Raw genomic sequence first — 19,897 nt, forward strand, 5'->3', positions numbered from 1 at the left:
TGAGCTAAAGCTAGAAATCCCCACGCTCACACTGAATGGATTTGACTGTGTGGAACTGGACTGGTTCTCCTCCACTGAGTCCTAGAGCTCCAGCCGAGAATAAAGCCTGAAAAAAAAAAGGGGAACCAGTGTAGATACAGAGAGAGTGGGCAAAATAAATGTGTTTTTGCCCTCAAACTTAAATTAGAAACATACAGAAGTTAAAAAAAACAAAAAAACACTGAGCATGACATCCTAGGGAATTCTAAAACTACACGCAGCAACACAAAAACATTCACTCATGAGCAAACATCCATTACTCAGTTAAAGTGCCGATCACGTCATGACAGAATGACAGAATGAGCACATACTGAGGTAATTAGCACACACGACTACACAAGTACTAATAGATCATTAAAACAACATTACAATACAAAATCGAATATTTCAACACAGCCCATACTGCACAAACAAGCACTCAAGACACATATGATAATCTTTCAAGTTCACTGACAGTACAAGAATTACTATACACATTACATGTATATAGTAATATATAGAAAAAACTTTCTGCCACATTTTGAGAGGGAAAATTCCCTGGTCTAGCCCTTCTCTTTTGCCCAAAATTATTTCTTGAAAAGTATAACAAAGAAATAATTATATAAATTTTAAATTATATAAATTTATATTATATATATATATATATATATATTATATTTTATATAATTAATATAATATAATATAATATAATATAATATAATATAATATAATATAATATAATATAATATAATATAATATAATATAATATAATATAATATAATATAATATAATTAGGGCTGTCAAACATCGATATATTTAAGAAAAATGTGTTATTTATATGTAAAATATTTATATATAATATAAATTATATATAATATAAATATATATACACAGTATATACATGCAAATATTTCTTAAATATATACATGCATGTGTGTGTATTTATATATAGAAAATAATTTTACACCGTACACACACATATATTATGTAAACACAAACTTTTATTTTGGATGCAATTAATCGCGATTAATCGTTTGACAGCCCTAAATATAATATAATATAATATAATATAATATAATATAATATAATATAATATAATATAATATAATATAATATAATATAATATAATATAAAACAGACTAAAGGAAACTTTGGTAAAGTTTGGTGCATGAACATAATATAATTCTGATGAACCAAAGAAAGATCAAGTGGTATCTGCAGATACTCTACTATCGTTATTCCACATTCAACATTTTAAAAACCTGCATGGATTATACTCTCCATATATAGGGTGGCTTATATACAGTGACGAATGAATCTAGACTGTCAGGTACAAAATCTCTGCATTTGGAAGCACGATTAAGCTTATTTGGGATCAGAGCATGTTTTTTTATAGTCCTTAGGAGAAATGTGCCAAGCCTGTCAGGCAATTCCCTGTGCTCACGCTGCTCTAGTCAAGGACATGATCAGCCAAGCAAAAGGCATTTTCACATAAGGCCAACATTTGCATAGACTTATAATAAATACTGCATCTCATTAAAATAATCTCTTCAGTCATTTTGTGCATGTAAACCAATTGTATGTCAGACCAATTCATGTTTTGTAAAAGATTTAGAGAAGGTCATGAGAATGGTTGCATAACACTTAATTCTGACTGTTCCTGTTGTAAAAGAACACAGGTCATCATTATATGTGACAGAAAGCTCTTCAAACGGAGAGTTGTCCCATTCAGTCTCCACACCATCTGGCTAACAGTAAGCGCTTGTATATTTACATGGAGGTCTCAAGAGTGTGTTTGTACTCAGGACTGCGGTGCTACTGTAACCAGCTAATGGCAGTAAAGGGATGTGGTCTTGGAATATGGTATTCATCTGTGTGTGTAGGTAAAACAGCAGCTTCAATGCTCTCCATCAACACTGATTGAACAGGGTTGAGATGACAAATAGTCACAATGGGAGCCCACAATGGGAGCCCACAATGGAGACAAGATCAATCTGGCAGCTTTGGCTGCATGGAATGAAGGTGAAATTGGTTTATTCATTGGCATCATTAGCTCATAGAGGAGTTCCTGTCCCATTAACTCAATCGCTCTGGAGTTGAATTTTTTTCCATGGGCATGTGCTCCCTGAATCCCTGTCTGATGGGATCTGGAAAGAAAACAGACATACGAAACAAGTTCCTCTTTTAACAAAACCTCACGTTTAACTAGTGGTTTAGACCTAATGGGTCGTAAACAGCGTTTGGGTTTCAATACTGATGCCATTTAACTTCCAGATGAAGTAGGTTCAGTTTTGACACTGACACATCTTGCTTCGAAAAAAGTCTTGTATCAAGAGAATACTATGACAATCACCACAAAATCATCTGCCAGCAAGGTTATATGGTCGTAATTACACCAAAAATTATGACAGTTGATGATTTCACTCATGACTGAGTTGAACCAAAGGGCATATATTTAGCTAAAAATTCCCATCAAAAACCATGACTGGGTTCATTTAGGAAAAACATTATTTTACAGTCAGAAAGTGAGCCAGATGTGCGTTAAAACAATTGAGCAGCACGACAATATCACACAGAACAGCAGAAATTTGGGGTCATTCATTACCACATCCCGCCCCGTGGGAAATGACATCGGCAAGAACTCCAGCAAACCCGTTTAGTTATTCAAATACACACAAAATGATGACTAAAGAAATGGTGGTTCTCCATTAAAAATACTTGGCCGGGCATTGTTCCTGTGCCAACATGTGGGGAACCAAGTCTCATGGTTTCCTCTGATTTTTCCTTCTGTGAACAGACAGACTTTAAGAACAGCCGCATTTCTCTAATCCTTTACCAGCACTGAGGTTTTTGGTCTAAGCCAAACTACAGTAGGGACATTCCCTTTACAGCAGTGATGACAAAACTATCAGACAGACAGGTCAAGAAATCTGATGTTTATATGCCACTGCCACAGCCTATTATGTCCTTAAAATTGAGCAAACAGAAATAATGACAAAGAAAAAACAACAACAAGTACTGCATTTTAATATTTTTGCAATTTAATACTGTTTAATTTTCATTTTTTAAGCTATTTTTAAATTATGTATGTGTGTGCAATGTGCATTGTATATATAACATTTTAAATAGTTAAATAAAATATTTACCGGTAAGAATATATGAATATATATATATAAATTGGTACCTAAATTGGTATTGAGAATTGCTAGTATTATTAAAGATTTCTGAAATTTTGGTACCTTGGAGTAACCTTTGGTTACATATTTTGCTCTTAAAGGGATGATTCAACCCAAAAAGACAATTCTGATATTATTTACTCACCCTCATGTTTAAAACCTGTATGACTCTTTCTTCTGTGGATATTTTTAAAGTCAGCGGGGTCAAAACAATATTAGACCCTACTGACTTTCATTCAATGGAACAACAACACTTTTGAAAACAACTTTTGTGTTCAACAGAAGAAAGAATGTTATACAGGCTTTAAGTGAAATGGGGGTGAGTAAATAATGACAGCATTTTCATTTTTTGGGTGAACTATCCCCTTAAATACAATGCTATTCCGTTACAATCGGCTCCTAGATCAAACCATAGGTCTGAACCTGCATGTTAATACCTTAAACCAGTTAATATTATAACCAGCCCATCATGAACATGTAATCATTTAATTTAAAACGCTTAATTAAAAAATATAATGCTTCTGAGACAATAAAAAAGTAATCAAGATATCAATTTTTTTTTTTTCCACAATGTGAATATGCACTCATTGCATGTTCTTTGCATGGTCTTTACAAGAGTGCTTTTGGGTGTTTTCTATTTTAAAAAAACAACAACAAGAAAAAGACTTACTGGTTCTGTGCCAAGCAGCCTGGTGCCAAAATGCCATTTTTATCAGTTGTCTGCTTCAGGTGTGTGAGCTCCAACATGTCCACCTGAACATCAGTCACATGACCTGGCAACTGTGGTAACACTGACAGGATTTTCTCAACCAGATTGTCACCATGATGGCCAACAGCCCCTATAGATTGGGAAATAAGAGAAACAGGAAAAAGTAATTACGTTTTGAAAGGACACAGAATTAGAACAAGTCATACTGTGTTATAATATATGGCACCATGATGTGGCATAAGGCAAGGCACAGGTGAACAGGGTAAAAAAAACAAAAAACTAATAGGTTTCACTATACTACCCCAGCTGAGTACATTAAGATAACTGTTTTCTTATAAGTTTTGTTATGTTATGTTTATATGCAAATAGGCTTAGAATAGAAATCTACCAGGAAAAGCCAGGTTCAAAATTCACGTTTTATTTTGCTGGCATATTAGAGTTTAAGGTTTTTACACAGGCCATTTGGATATCTATATTTATCACCCCATAAATACTTTTAACAGCAGGAAAGTCACCGTATTTTACCAATAAAATGTTACAAATCAAGCAGATTATATACAAATGAACCCCTCTGTAAACCCCTATAGAATATAGATACATTTGGTGTAGACAACTGTTAATGAAGTGGAGATTTCTGCCTCAGTGCATGAAAAAAATAATAATAATATTTTGAGAAAATTGCCTGTATAGCTATGTAAGGTGTTTTTTAATCTAAAGATGCAAATAGATACATTTTAATAAAATAAACACTTAAATGTGTATTATTCTTCCACTAGTCTGAAAGAAGACAAGTAAGTAAAATAATTCATAATATCAAAATTGACCAGTCCGTGAAAAATCAATGGTTTTTCCTGTAGTGCCTTGCCTTGAGTACCAATGATTGAATATGTATTTTGACACATTTGACTACACCTGTAAGATCAAGGGTTCTATCAACAAACACCACTGATGCTTTATTGGGGGCCGCCTTCCTCCTGTTTTTGGCCTGTGGGTGATTGGCGAGCTCCCCTGCGATCAGACGGCTCATCGGACCCACCGAAAAGCTCTCCTCACGGGTGCTGATGAACTCAAACAGGGCGTTGAGGGCCGAAGCCAGAGCTTTAATCTGAATCTGCAGCTCAGGTGGGAGAGAGTTCATATCCACATCCATCAGACTCCCAAATCGTTTTTTCTCCGGCCTCTTCTCGTTGATGGACTGAAGATCAACCTCCAATAAAGGGAAGATATCAGAGAAAGCAGGCAAAAGTTGAAGGTGCTGGGTCAGAGGGGCAAAGACCACAGGAGCATGCATGACCTCAGAAGTATAGTTCATATCACCCATCCACTCACACAGTTTCTCTTCAAACTGCTCAAACACCGGGTTCCTCTCCAGATCAGCGTTCACATTATTCGCAAGGAGGTGAAGGGAGTGAGGAACAGTTGTGAACACCACACAGTACTGGAAGCGACTGAGGGATATGATGTCTTTGATAATGTCTGCGGTTCTACCTTTCAGCACGGTGCTGACCACAAACACAGCTTTGGGTTCATTCTCTCTACCTGATTCAAAGCTTGAGAACTGTTTGATGTTTCGAGCTCCAGCCTCAAACAGAAGCGCAGCTCCCCCGTTCCAGTGCAGACTCTCCGAACACCGATCATCCATGAAAACAACAGCCTTTTTTACTTTTGATAGCACTTTTTCCCACGTCTGACCGGGGAAACACACGACACCATCCGTGGGCAACATATTTCCGCAAATGCTGGCGTTTTAAAATGAGATGAACGAATACAACAGCAGAACTGTCAAACAGACACCATTCAAAACAAACCCATGTGAGTCTCTCAAAGGTGACGTGGCGCAGAGGCGTCGCGGTAGTTATGCGTCATGGTGTAGCAATCAGCTGGGAGTTTTGAAAAGTGAAATATGATGGTATATTATATACATGAAAATCGCTTGCCTTTTCAACATGGTTGCCTTTGATTATATGGTCATTGTTTAAAATATTCTAACACATTAACAGGTAAGAATAAAGAATAAAGGCAAGAATTTGTCAGTTATATAAAAAAAAGTTTTGAATAGTGAAGTGAGCTCGCGTTTGTCCATAAATAAATGAATAAATGAACAAACATCACGCTTTTAATTTGTGATGCTGAACTTCCTGCGGTCCTCCACACGTGCGCGTGCGTCTCTTTGGTAACGCGCACCTGCTACACCAACACGTGGCGTGTCACTACTGTGACAGCTGTGACAGTAACCCCTGAAACTATTATCACACTACGTTACTTTGTCGAACTCGGTGATTCACTGAATTAAACTCTCAAATCAAAGCTCAAAAACCCGGAGGTGATCATGTCCACACGAGAGGTAGAGAAAACAGCTGATGAGAGCACTGATGACGAGACTGACTGGCTTTATGGAGGTGAGAAATAAACAAACGGACGATCAAACTTTAAAACTGACTGAAGGCAATCCAGCGTCCTCGCGATGAGATGAAAATAAGCTGACCAGACCAACATCTACTAAACCAAAAGAATACGTTTTTAATCAGGGATCTGACCCTAAGTTTATTACAACAGAGAGAGACCGTTATTTATCCAGCTGCACGCTTTTCGTAACATTTACTTTCAAATCTACCCTACAGAGATATGGCATAAATACATTTACACACCTAACATAACATAATGTAAGTGCTGCTACATTTAAAAGCAGTTAGACAGCTCATTTTAAACTATTTGTTTGTTTGTTTTATTTGTTAATTCATTTTCCATGTAAAATATGGCAAAAAGGTCATGAAAAATGCTGTATCATGTTCAATTTAGAGGAATCAGAGTGAAGAAAAAAATTATATAATCTAATGTAGAGATTACATTCTGAATATCAGGTTTTAAAATGGTCTTAAATTGATCCGTTCTTAAACTGGCTGCATTTTACATTATGAAATTGATTCCACCATCTGATACGTTTTTTGATTCATGTGAAGTCCCTCATAATTTTTTTTTTTAGTTGTTGTTTTGTGTTTTTGAGTATCATGCAGTTGCTGATACATATATGGCCAAAATATGAAATTATTGGCTTGTAATGTAAAGAGATAGGCTATTTATTACACACTACTACTTACATAACATGCATGTACATGTCAGTTGTCACACTGTATCAATAATATTTAGTAAGATGATATTAAAATAGTTTTATGATCAAAGCTCTGTAGTTTTTGTTGTGGGAGGACGTATATGTGACATATCATTCAGTGTAATACATTGATTATTGAGAGATCTGGGCTGCATTTCCCAAAAGTTGATCGTAGAACAATTCACCAATGGTCTCTATGATCAACTTAGGCTTATGATGCTTTTGGGAAACTCAGCCTGATTTCTTATATTTGATACTCACTTTTAAAAATATTTCTCACGATATAAAAGATATTCAGATTTCACAGCAAAAATACACATATGACCTGTATGGGGTTGTTTTTAGAATTTGACTTGTACTTGCTAAAAATATAAACTATCAGTCAGTTGGCAGAAGACATGTGGAAGATTGTGTACAACAGGTTTTTCAGCAAAGTATTGATTGCATTGATAATTTAGAGGCCATGGAAATTTGTGTATCAAATATAATAGAAGTAGGCTTTATAGAATTAATTAACCATAAACTTCTTCAACTTCAATCTATATACAACATCTGTCTGTCTTCATGTGAAAACACAAGTCTTGTGCTAATCTCTTTATCATAAATAGATGACAATTTGGACGAAGAAGAGACAACAGAAAAGGAAGTGTTCAGGTGAGTGCGCCAAAGCAAATGTCTCGAGCTATTGATGAGTTTCCAATGAGAAACTTGCGATTTGATGGAGTGGAACTTGGTTGATAGTTTCTAATATGTTACCATCACTGGCCTTTTATCGAAGTCTGAATGAATGGATGCTTATCCAGACTTTTGTAGACAGTTCACAACTCTGCATAAAATCTCTGAAAGTGTTATAATGATTGCTACAGCCCTGAGCATAATAGTTTGAACTCTGGTGTAAAAAGACTTTTGGATTAATTATTGCAGTATTTTGTTGGCATAGCTTGAATCAGGCAGTTGATTTATTAATCTTCTCCAAAATGTCTGTTTGCCTCTTTTTTTTTTTTTTTAAGTAGTTTTTCCTCACTTTTGTTTACATTAGCATATACAAATCTGCTTCATCCGCATTTACTAATACATGTCCCCAACACAAGCACACACACACACAAACATTAACATTTAAATTCTCTGCCGTTGTGGGACTTTCTGCTGCTGGCAATGTCAGTAACTTTCAGGTCACTTTAGCCCCGGCTGATTTTCCATTTGAACTGAAAGTTTACAAGACCTAATGGTGTGCCGACTCAGAACGAGAGAGGCTGACACATTTATTTCCTGTTAGGGCAAGTAGCTGTGTACAAATGAAGCGTGTATATTTAATGCCCATTTCACCGCTTAGTAATGACCATGGGTATGGGACACGTCTGTGCCGATAGGCCTCTTTGCAAAAAAAATGCTCAGAAATTGGATCAAGCCACGCGTGTCTGATGGAACTCTTTGGACGCTTGTTAAATTCAGCATTGGATGTGCACAGAGCTAATACAGTATAAGCTCCTCTTATTTGCTCACTGGAGTAGGAATGAGAAGGAATATTAACCATTGTTTTATTCCTCCGCTTCCCAGCATAGTGTAGAGACGTGTTAGCTGTTTCTTGGAGTCGACGCAGCGTTTTTCATCGGTTGGATTGCTTTACCTTCATTAGGGTCGGGGCAAAACTCAAACCCAAGCGAGAATTTTCCCTCACGTTGCATTGGCCTTAAATAAGCCTGATGAGGCCGCAGTGATATAGGCCTCACTTAAACTAATGTAGGCCTGCAGCTAAAGATGTGCTTGTAAATTGATCCTGCTCATTGCCCATTTTTGCTTAGTGTAAAAGCATTTTTATTGTTCTGTAGCTTCAATTAGTGCATGTGATTAAATCAGACAGGCAGATGACGCTGAAAGGAAGTCTGTGCATCTGAAGGAAAATGAAGTTTCTCCTACAGAACACACACCTGACCTGACCTACACTTCAATTAAGAATACGTGATTAATACACGTGTGTATATTAAAATAAAAATAATTTGCTTCAAACCTCTTGTGTATGAATTGCTTTCCCAAACTGTCAGTTATTTCAATTTAATCCATATTTTTCCCTAGTTTGAAAATGTAGCCTAATTTATTTTTTTGGATCATTCAATACATTTGCATTATTGTATAATCTAATTGGTTATAAAATGTCTTACTTCCGCAGTGCTCTGATTGGTGATGTGGATGGTGTGAATAGACTCAGCTACCAGGTTCTTGTTTTAGCAAAACATGTTTTAAACTTTTTATTTATTGAATTTTTTGTCATGATAATGTAGGGCATTAATTTAACTTTACAAACACATCCGTTTGGTTTTCCCCCTCAAAGGAGAGTGAATCAGACAGTGATGATGATGATGTCTGTGTGACCATCGGTGACATAAAAACAGGCGGATCTCAGGGCTTGTGAGTAATTCAGTTAGAGGTTTTGACATTGTCAAGCCTTCTCATGTCATACAGAGATACTTATGTCTTAAGGCATTTTGGGTCTAATAGATTGCTATAATGATACTTAATTGTCTCTTTGTGGTTAATTCTGTAGGTCATTTGGTTCCAGTTCCATCAATCTGAACATAAAGTCCTCTGTATCAGGTAATAAAGTGCAGGTAATTAATCTGTTGATTTGATATTCAACACATATATTACTCTGTAGTAAAAACTATTTTTAAATATTAGAACATTTTAATTACCAAACACGTAATGTGCCCCAAATTTACTGCATTATTTTCCCCATTACATCATTTGGACCTATTGCAAACAAGTAAAAAAAAAAAAAAATTCTCTGTATTTACAATTATTGCAGTGTTGAATGTATTCCACCCCGAGTTTTTATAAAGGGGGAAAATTATCAAACTAATATTTTTATTTAATTTATAGATTTTTTTTTTTTTTATCAATGAATAGACAGCAATACAGCTCAGAGCTCATCTAATTGTGTTTCTAATTTGACCTCCTGAGGTTGTCAAACTTTCCTTTTATTGACCATTTATTTGATAAAATAAAAATAAAAATGACACGTCTATTATAAGGATCCCCTTAGGAAATTTCTCTGGGTTTGGTTTGATCTGTATGTGAGAATGCAGCCTCTAAAGTCTTATCTACTGTGAGTCAGGCTCCAAGTCTAGAGGGCTGGATCTGGATGCTGAAGGCAGAGTCCTGCAGGTGGATGTGGAGTCCTTTGAGGAGAAGCCATGGAGGAAACCAGGTGCAGTTGATTGCGTTAAGACTTGTAAAGTGTGTGTGTGTGTGTGTGTGTGTGTGTGTTTGTGTTTGTTAGTGTACCTCAGATTCAAATGTACGTTTTCTCTAGTACAAACTCTCACAGCGCATGTTGTGTATAAACGCAGGTGCGGATCTGTCTGACTACTTTAACTATGGTTTTAATGAGGACACCTGGAAGGCATACTGTGACAAACAAAGACGATTACGCATGAGCCTAGAGATCCTGAGCCTGTCGTCATCCAGCAAAATAATGGTACATTTAGCAGATCTAAAATATGCCCTCACTTCTCTCATGATGTTTTATACTAGGATGTTGATAATTAGTTGTGACAGGGCATTTACTGCTGTTTCAGACATGCCAGCTCTGTTCCAAAGCCTAGTGAAATACCTTGTTAAATAGGTTGCTGCCTACATAGACAGCTACCTTCTAAGGGAGCATCCTAACTGTCATGAAACCTCGTGACTGAGCATAATGAGGCTGTAAAAGCGAACTGAGTTTAGCTGTTCAGCGTGATGACGTTTAATGTCCCCGACAGCCTCTGTATTTTATGTCGTAGAATAAAACGTGAAAGTGTCATGAGCTTGTGTTCACCACAGACTTTAGTTCAGCCATTTGACCAAAACCCCATTTAAAAAGCCCATTGTCTTCTGGACGATGGAACCGGACGTGCTAAAATGCTAACTTGTTTCCACGTTTTGGCCTGCACCACTCTATTGCCTTGTCTGCCAGATTTAAATTTTTAATTTTTTCCATTGAGCTTGTTGCAGTGTTTTCTGGGACTGCCTTCGCATGTGTAGCTACCTTATAATTTGGATAAAACAAGGTATCTTAGGAGGCAACTTACTGGATTTATACCTTTTAGAACACATTTTACTTTGGAAGCACCTATGGTGACTTAAAATGCTGCCACTTTAGACGGCCCAAGACGTTTTAGATCACTTGTCTACACAGAATATGTGTCTCTTCATATGAATGTGTGCTCTCTCTCTCTCTCTCTCTCTCTCTCTCTCTCTCTCTCTCTCTCTCTCTCTCTCTCTCTCTCTCTCTCTCTCTTTCCAGGTGCATCAGAGTTCTAGTGATCTGTCTGAATACTCATCCAGGTGTGTACATGAACCCTAAATCAAACTTATCAGTGTTAACCAATCAGAACAACCCATACACACATTTCAGACAATTTCTTTCTTGGAACAAGATGTGGGTCAATAATAACAGATTGTTATTTTTTCTGGTGAACTGTCACTTTAAAACACTGACAGTAGCCAACATTTTGGTTTAAAATGTCTTTGGCTTGAGTCCTAAAACCCTTTACAGGTATTCTGAAGTATTTTCCCAGAAGTAGAGAGGATGCTTCCAAACTCAGCACACGATAGGCTATATATCAGCCCACTATAAGCTGTCATTTAAATTGAAGAGGTGCACTATGGAACAGCTTACAACACGTAAGAGAAGGCCAGTCAGCCTTTGCATACAGTGTAAAACAAATTGTATTAAGAATCTCTAATGAAGAGGAAGTAGCGTTGCTATAGTTAATGTAATTTTTTTTTAAACTATTTCTCTGACCTTTTCCTGGTCTGTTCCCTGCTTTTGGAATGACCTGCCCAGCTCAACCAGAGCGGCTGAGTCCGTGTTCATTTTCAAGAAACGGCTAAAGACGCATCTTTTTCGGCAACACTTGATCCATTAATACTAACACTTTATCTTCTATTCTATATCTATTATTTTAAAAAAAAAAAAAAAAATAGGCCTACAGGTACTGTGTTAGATTAAACTGGAAAGTGTCATAGCACTTGCATATTGTTAGTTTAACTGCTTCTATTGTTCTCATTTGTAAGTTGCTTTGGATGAAAGCGTCTGCTAAATGAATAAATGTAAATGTAATTTCTGTCTGCATTTTCTGTATTTTTCTTCTTGAAACATCATGTGCAGTTGAATTGTTTGGGTAGTATAGGACTCTTATTTACTTTGCGTGCCAGCCATGTTCCCTGTAACAGCAGCATTTCATGATAATGGCTTTCTGCTGTTGTCCTAAACGCTCCATACGCATGTTATCATCCCTGTTTACGCCGGTTTTAATACTTTTTCTTTCTTTTTTTTTAGCTCTTGATTTCTATCAGCTCTTGTTTTCTGTTCTCCCCTGAAGAAAACATCCTGACTGTTGAAACCTCCTAATATTTCACTATTACTTTTCTATGAGACACAACACAAATACACACACACCATGGTTCAGTCCTGGTGGTCCAGACTGCCTTTGGTCCTGGGCAGGAGTTAGCGGGGGTGATTTTTAATCAGCCGTTCCTTGAACTTCTCTTCGATCAGTTGAAGGTTATGCCTTGCTCAGGGGGACGTGTATGAACTGGAGCATTCAAGGGTAAAGCAACAGTCCGGCTTTCATTATTACACATACACGCACAGACAGGATGCAGGAGTCAGTCACAGTACGCCCGTTTAAACACAGAGCATGAGGTGGCATTTTCGGAATCGAACGGGCCTTAACAAAGATTGTTATTCGATCTTGTTCAGCTACATTATAATGCAGTGTTTTTGCACACACACACACAAAAAAAAGTTCATTTGAGTTCATGTGCATATTCAGGTATAGCTTGACTGCTTACTCTTTGAATGAGATATGAATTTCTATGAATTCTAATTTTTCATTCTATTTAAATCTATTTTCTAAATGCATGTTTAATTTTTTTTTAATCAAAATGTCATATCTGGATCTTCCAGTAATAAGTCTTCTCTCTGGTGACATATGCAAGACTTCTCCAATCATTTAATATGCTAAAACCCTGTCCCTGCAATCTTGTTTTTCTCTGCCTCCATTTTTGAATGCAACGCCCGCATCGTATAATCCAATCACGATGTACGTCACAAAAAATCTGTCGCTTCTTCCTTTGCGCAACTTTAAAGGGATAGTTCATCCAAACTTTTATATTCTGTCATTATTTACTCACACTTGTGTCATTCCAAACCTGTATGATTTTCTTTCTTCTTTGGAACAAAAAAAAAAAAAGAAGTTATTTTGAGAAATGTCTAAATGTCAAAACTGTTTGGTTACCAGCATTTGACAAAAAATATTCTTTTGTGTGAAGAAATTATTTTTTGGGTGAACAATCCCTTTAAATGGAGAAATCACGTACAGTGATTAAAAATACACAGAGTATGCGATGAATTTTGAATGTCCATTTTTTATAAAATCATGAGAGGGTAGCACTTAAATCCACTGTTGTGTCTGCTGAAAGTAGGTGACACCAGAAGTGAGTCAATTTCATGCTTTTAATTAGTTTTGTTTTTCTGTAGTTGACTCTGTCCCAAACTTCACCATCAGAACATGAACAATGACAGAGACTTTTGAAGACAGGCTGACCTTTACTTGGACGCTTGAACGCTTACTTTCTTGCAGCATGCATAATGTCCGATGCAATATTAATGCACTCTCTTTTATTTGATGAATTTTTAGTGACTGAAATAGGTTATTGCCTTGTTCATTTGTGCATTACTGAAAATATTTGTAGCCACGTTTCAGGGGACTTGAAGATTTATGAATGGTGATGACTAGCACGGCACACATTCACCCAAGTGTGTAACTGCTGTGTGTACATGAGCTAAAAATATTGTCGTGCACATGAGAGGAGATTTCCCAGATCAGCAGGAAAATAGCGTTGACTGAGGTTGCATGTGTTTCTCTGCGTGCTAAGTGTTATAGAACCAAAAAAAAGTGCCAGGATCTTTTGTGTTCATAAAATGTGCACTGCACACTGCAAGCCATTTAATCCTCCTCACTCACACATATGGACTCAACATAATGATCTGACTTTGATTTATGTGTGTGGGTGTGAACAGGAAGTCGAGCGGTTCGATCAATGTTATCGGAGGACATGCAGGGACCATCAGTCGAGTGGAAGGCCGAAGACGTCACAGCACGGATGAAAATAACATCCAGGTGTGTTTTTGCGTGCTTGATGGACACAAAGAGTACTGATCTCATATGTCTGTGTGATATGTGTGTATTTCAGGTCGTTTCAGAGCAATCCTCGGACACAAAGCCATCCTCCCCAAAGCGGTTGCCCTTCTTTCCTCCAAACATCCCACCTCCACCTTTCCCTCCTCCCTCCATCAGCACCACACCCCCCCTTATACCACCACCCGGTAAGCGAGCTCCATACTGTACACTCATGCACACTCACTGTGTCAGCAGAAAATGGACTGGCCCATGCTCTGTAGTGACGTAGTAGCATGTGAATGCTACGACATTGCAGGTTTTTCTTCAGCTTGTCCTTGAGCAAATCTCTCACTCATAATAGTTCCAAAATCAAGCAGAACACATCAGAAAAGACACAGTCCTGCATATTAACCAGCATATTAAATATAAATCAGATTAGTCTCATAACAATCGGGTCAATCCTCATAATGCTAAGGGTTAATTGAAGATTTTTAAGTTATATTTTTGCTTAATTTATTATTGTAATAATTTACCGTTCAAAAATTAGGGAATTCATTATTTTATTTAGCAAGGATGCACTAATTTTATCAAAAGTGACAGTAAAGACATTTATAGTGTTACAAAAGATTATTTTCTGGGTTTTTTTATTCATCATAGAATCCTAAAAATAAATGTATTTTGGTTTCCGCAAAATATTAAGCAGCACAACTGTTTTCATCATTGATAATAATACGATATGTTTCTTTAGCATTAAACCGGCATGTTAGAATGATTTCTGAAGGATCATGTGACACTGAAGACTGGGGTAATTATGCTGAAATTAGCACAGGAAAAAAATTTATTATAAAATATATTTAATAATTAAAAAAAATTTTTTTTGACAATATTACTGGTTTTACTGTATTTTGGATCAAATAAACAGCATTTTTTTTTCCAAAAACAGTCAAAAATCTTACCAACCCCCAGCTTATACAGATATATACACACAATAAGTCTTTAAAGAAAAACATAATAGATCTCATTTTTTAAAATGTACGTGTATGATCCAAGTGGTAGATAAAGCTGGACACATTTTCAAACAGCCCAAGGGAGGTCAAAGGTTGTGTTGATGTTTTCATTGCACTGCATTGTACATATGGTCAACCGTAGGGAATTTGCGGTTGCCATGACAACATGTATCCATGATGTGTTTGATTCACACCCATGTTGAGCAACCTGCTGCCTTCTCCTGGTCTGAAGAGAACCTTAATATCCTAAACACATGTCTTAGTGCACTTTAAACATTAAGCTTATTTTTGCCAGGTATGATATAACAAACTGCACTGAATCTACATCCATTGCCTCATGAAGTAGTTTGTATATTTGTTAAAGGGTTAGTTCACCTAAAAATGGATCTTCTGTCATTAATTACCCTCATTTCGTTCCAAATCCGTAAGACCTTCGTTCATCTTCGGGACACAAATTAAGATATTTTTGATGAAATCCGAGAGCTTTCTGTTCCCTCCCTAGACAGCAACGCAACAACCACTTTCAAGGCCCAGGAAGGTAGTAAAGACATTGTTGAAATAGTCCATGTGACTACAGTGATTCAACCTTAATGTTATGAAGCGACGAGATTACTGTTTGTGGGTAAAAAACAAAACAAAAATTATGACTTTATTCAACAATTTATTTTCTTCTGTGTCAGTCTCTGACGCTGTTTACATAGTCCACTGTAGTCCCACTGGCGATGTCTTTACTACCTTTCTGGGCCTTGAAAGTGGTGATTACGTTGCAGTCTATGGAGGGACAAAAAGCTCTAAGATTTCATCAAAAATATCTTTATTTGTGTTTTCGAAGATGAACGAAGGGCTTGCGCGTTTGGAACGACGTGAGGGTGAGTAATTAATGACAGAAATTAAATTTTTTGGGTGACCTAACCCTTTAATGTGTTCTCTGTGTTAAAATATTGCACACTAGGGCAATGCAGTGAAATGCCCCATGATGCCCCAAAATGATGTTTATGCTTCAGTTCAAGGTTAAAGTTCAGTGCTAAACCAGATGCACTGCAGCAGCTGTGCATGTATCATTTGACAGTGACTAAATATTGTGCGTGCATGTGTCTCTGTAGGAGTCTGACAACATGTGCGCTTGAGCTAGTGCTTCTATATCCAGGTGTGTGTAATTCTCTCCAGGTTTTCCTCTGCAGCGCAGGCTTGCTGGCTCTTAGCTTGGCTAACTTCCTGCTCATATGCTGCTCCGCCTCACTTTCAACAGGAAGTCTATAGTTGAGCTCTCTTAACTCTTCTCCTCTTCTGCTTCAAAGCCCCATCAGAAATCTCCTCCTGCCAAATCTCACCACTCCTCCTCCAGCCCACTCAGACCTCTTACTTAGACTCACCCATCATCCCCTTTTTTAGGACCAACTCATCCTTTTTAATACAGTCAAAATATCAAACTTCCTGGTCAGGCCCAGCCTTTGAAGTTCAGCCTTTAATCCAGAACGGGCCATTTTCATTTTATCAAAGAATAAGCCCACCTCCCCATCTTTAAGTTATAGGCCTCTCTTTCGGACTCGTTCGCCCTGTGGATATCGCTGTACTGTTATGGCCACGCTGTTTAGTTTGTGTTGCTAATGCACTGTGTGCAGAGCCGCCGGCAGGGCACATAAATCGGGGGGCATTTATATTTCTACGGGGTGCCAGCGACTGCCGAAATCACGTTCAGCTGTGAGGTCTGGTTTGGGTGCATGCTTTTCGCATTTAGTGGAGGGAGGGGTGAGTGTGAAGTAACTCTTTTGAGGGGTATGGCCCGCGAATGCCCCCCCTTGGCGTCGGCCCTGGCTGTGTGCAGCTAAATATAGCTCAGGGCGGGAAGAACGAAAAAGTGCCATGCCAGCACAATCGTGGCACTGGAAATGTGCTGAATGACCCAGCTGTGCTGAAAGAGAGAGAGGCGAAAAAGATGGAGAGGAATGTTTTGATTAAATGGGGTTGTGGAGGAGTGAGAGCCTTTTTTTTTCATTCGAATCATAATTTTAATAACAGATTTGATAGGAGAGGATTTGTATTTTACATTTTTGTACTGATAGTCTAAATATTTTTGTACAAAAAGAGTCTTTTAGAGGACATTAATGGTTGTAAATGTCCATAAAGTACCTTTAAGCACTCTTTGCACAATATTTTCATTAAAAGGTCCAGCAGCTCTAAATTATACAACTTCTTAACCTCAGTGAAAGAAACGAAAGAAAGATGGAAGAAAAGAGACAAACGCATATTTGTGAAGAACTTTTTTTTTGTCACAATCATGTCAACTCTTGTCATTCAAAAAATGTAAAGAAATTTATTTCATGCATTCATATGGTAATACATTACAGAAATGTTAATGTTACTACTAATGCAATAGCTAACATGAACTAACAATAAACAGTACTTTACAGAAAAAAAAAAAATTATATATATATATATATACACTCACCTAAAGGATTATTAGGAACACCATACTAATACTGTGTTTGACCCCCTTTCGCCTTCAGAACTGCCTTAATTCTACGTGGCAATGATTCAACAAGGTGCTGAAAGCATTCTTTAGAAATGTTGGCCCATATTGATAGGATAGCATCTTGCAGTTGATGGAGATTTGTGGGATGCACATCCAGGGCACGAAGCTCCCGTTCCACCACATCCTAAAGATGCTCTATTGGGTTGAGATCTGGTGACTGTGGGGGCCATTTTAGTACAGTGAACTCATTGTCATGTTCAAGAAACCAATTTGAAATGATTCGAGCTTTGTGACATGGTGCATTATCCTGCTGGAAGTAGCCATCAGAGGATGGGTACATGGTGGTCATAAAGGGATGGACATGGTCAGAAACAATGCTCAGGTAGGCCGTGGCATTTAAACCATGCCCAATTGGCACTAAGGGGCCTAAAGTGTGCCAAGAAAACATCCCCCACACCATTACACCACCACCTCCAGCCTGCACAGTGGTAACGAGGCATGATGGATCCATGTTCTCATTCTGTTTACGCCAAATTCTGACTCTACCATCTGAATGTCTCAACAGAAATCGAGACTCATCAGACCAGGCAACATTTTTCCAGTCTTCAACTGTCCAATTTTGGTGAGCTTGTGCAAATTGTAGCCTCTTTTTCCTATTTGTAGTGGAGATGAGTGGTACCCGGTGGGGTCTTCTGCTGTTGTAGCCCATCCGCCTCAAGGTTGTGCGTGTTGTGGCTTCACAAATGCTTTGCTGCATACCTCGGTTGTAACGAGTGGTTATTTCAGTCAAAGTTGCTCTTCTATCAGCTTGAATCAGTCGGCCCATTCTCCTCTGACCTCTAGCATCAACAAGGCATTTTCGCCCACAGGACTGCCGCATACTGGATGTTTTTCCCTTTTCACACCATTCTTTGTAAACCCTAGAAATGGTTGTGCGTGAAAATCCCAGTAACTGAGCAGATTGTGAACAGGTTTTTGAACAGGTGTTCCTAATAATCCTTTAGGTGAGTATATATATATATATTAGTGCTGGGCAAAGGTTAATCGCATCCAAAATAAAAGTTTGTGTTTGCATAATATATGTGTGTGTACTGTGTATAATTATTTTGTATATATAAATACACACATATGCATGTATATATTTAAGAATTTTTATTTATTTATATATAAATTATTTATATTTATATATAATATAAATTATGTATAAATATATATATATATATATATATATATATATATATATATATATATATATATATATATATATATATATATACAGTATATACATGCAAATGTTTCTTAAATAAATACATGCATATGTGTGTATTTATATATACAAAATAATTATACACAGTACACACACATATATTATGCAAACACAAACTTTTATTTTCGATGTGATTAATCGCGATTAATCTTTGCCCAGCACTAAAAAAAAAAATAATAATCCTGTGGTGACGGTGAACTTATTATTACTTCAGTCATCAGTCACATGATCCTTCAGAGATCATTCTAATATGCTTATTTGCTGCTCAAGAAACATTTTTATTATTGATTCTTTGATGAATATAAAGTTCAAAATAACACCATTTATTTGAAAAGAAAATCTTTTGTAATGTTTAAAATGTCTTTATTGTCACTTTTGAACATTTTTATGCATCCTTGCTGAATAAAAGTACTAATGTATTTAAAAAAAAAACTAACTGACCCCAAACTTTTGAATGGTAGAGTACATATATATTCATAAATAGACTTTTCAGTACATTTATAATTTAAATTGTCCAAAAAGGCATTAACTAATGTTAACAAATGTATTTGTTTATTATAAAATGGTACCATACCTTTGACAAATTAATTTTTTGTAGCCAGTTTTGTCCTCATGCTCAAAATACACATGACAAATTATATAGCGTAGAACCAGTGTTTGGAGCATGTGCTCATGTGCACTAGCAGCTGATCTGTGATCTTACTGAACTATTTTGTAGCTTGCCACAGAACTCTGATATAAATTAGCATAGCATCCACAGGCATACTGGGGGAAAAAAGCAGTTTAGGGAATAGTTCACAAAGTACATGCTTTCTTCTGGGACTCTGAAGTTTCAAGGACAACACAGATGATTTGCGAGGCTCTGTGTGAGTGGATGCATGCGTTTGAGGGGATGCTGCGTTTCTGCCTCGTTCTGTGTTAACCAGAGCTGCGTGATTTCTGTGTTCCTCAAATTACTGTTTTTCTTTCAGC

At 37.0% G+C, this 19,897-nt stretch overlaps 2 protein-coding genes across 6 annotated transcripts in view; one reads left to right on the top strand and one right to left on the bottom strand.

Annotated features, from left to right (window-relative positions):
- scfd2 (sec1 family domain containing 2) overlaps positions 1-5,750 on the bottom strand; it is a 125,560-nt gene extending 119,810 nt beyond the window's left edge. Inside the window, exons 1-2 of the mRNA XM_079888340.1 lie at positions 4,816-5,750; positions 3,865-4,033 (exon numbers count right to left, since the gene is read on the bottom strand). Coding sequence (XP_079744466.1) covers positions 3,865-4,033; positions 4,816-5,629 — 983 coding nt within the window. The 5' untranslated portion in view covers positions 5,630-5,750. The remainder of the gene's footprint in view (positions 1-3,864; positions 4,034-4,815) is intronic.
- A 272-nt stretch (positions 5,751-6,022) lies between these two features.
- Positions 6,023-19,897, top strand: part of fip1l1a (FIP1 like 1a) — a 34,756-nt gene continuing 20,881 nt past the window's right edge. The window contains exons 1-10 of one of the 5 annotated variants that reach the window (XM_079888348.1): positions 6,023-6,302; positions 7,621-7,666; positions 9,180-9,225; positions 9,342-9,418; positions 9,555-9,604; positions 10,125-10,217; positions 10,360-10,487; positions 11,295-11,335; positions 14,079-14,178; positions 14,252-14,384. In XM_079888348.1, coding sequence (XP_079744474.1) covers positions 6,233-6,302; positions 7,621-7,666; positions 9,180-9,225; positions 9,342-9,418; positions 9,555-9,604; positions 10,125-10,217; positions 10,360-10,487; positions 11,295-11,335; positions 14,079-14,178; positions 14,252-14,384 — 784 coding nt within the window. In that variant the 5' untranslated portion in view covers positions 6,023-6,232. Of the gene's footprint in view, positions 6,303-7,620; positions 7,667-9,179; positions 9,226-9,341; positions 9,419-9,554; positions 9,619-10,124; positions 10,218-10,359; positions 10,488-11,294; positions 11,336-14,078; positions 14,179-14,251; positions 14,385-19,897 lie in introns of all 5 variants that reach the window. The other 4 variants (XM_079888347.1, XM_079888350.1, XM_079888349.1 and 1 more) reach the window with 4 other exon arrangements.

This window comes from Squalius cephalus (assembly GCF_949319135.1).
Source record: "Squalius cephalus genome assembly, chromosome: 12".
Taxonomy (NCBI): Eukaryota; Metazoa; Chordata; class Actinopteri; order Cypriniformes; family Leuciscidae; genus Squalius; species Squalius cephalus.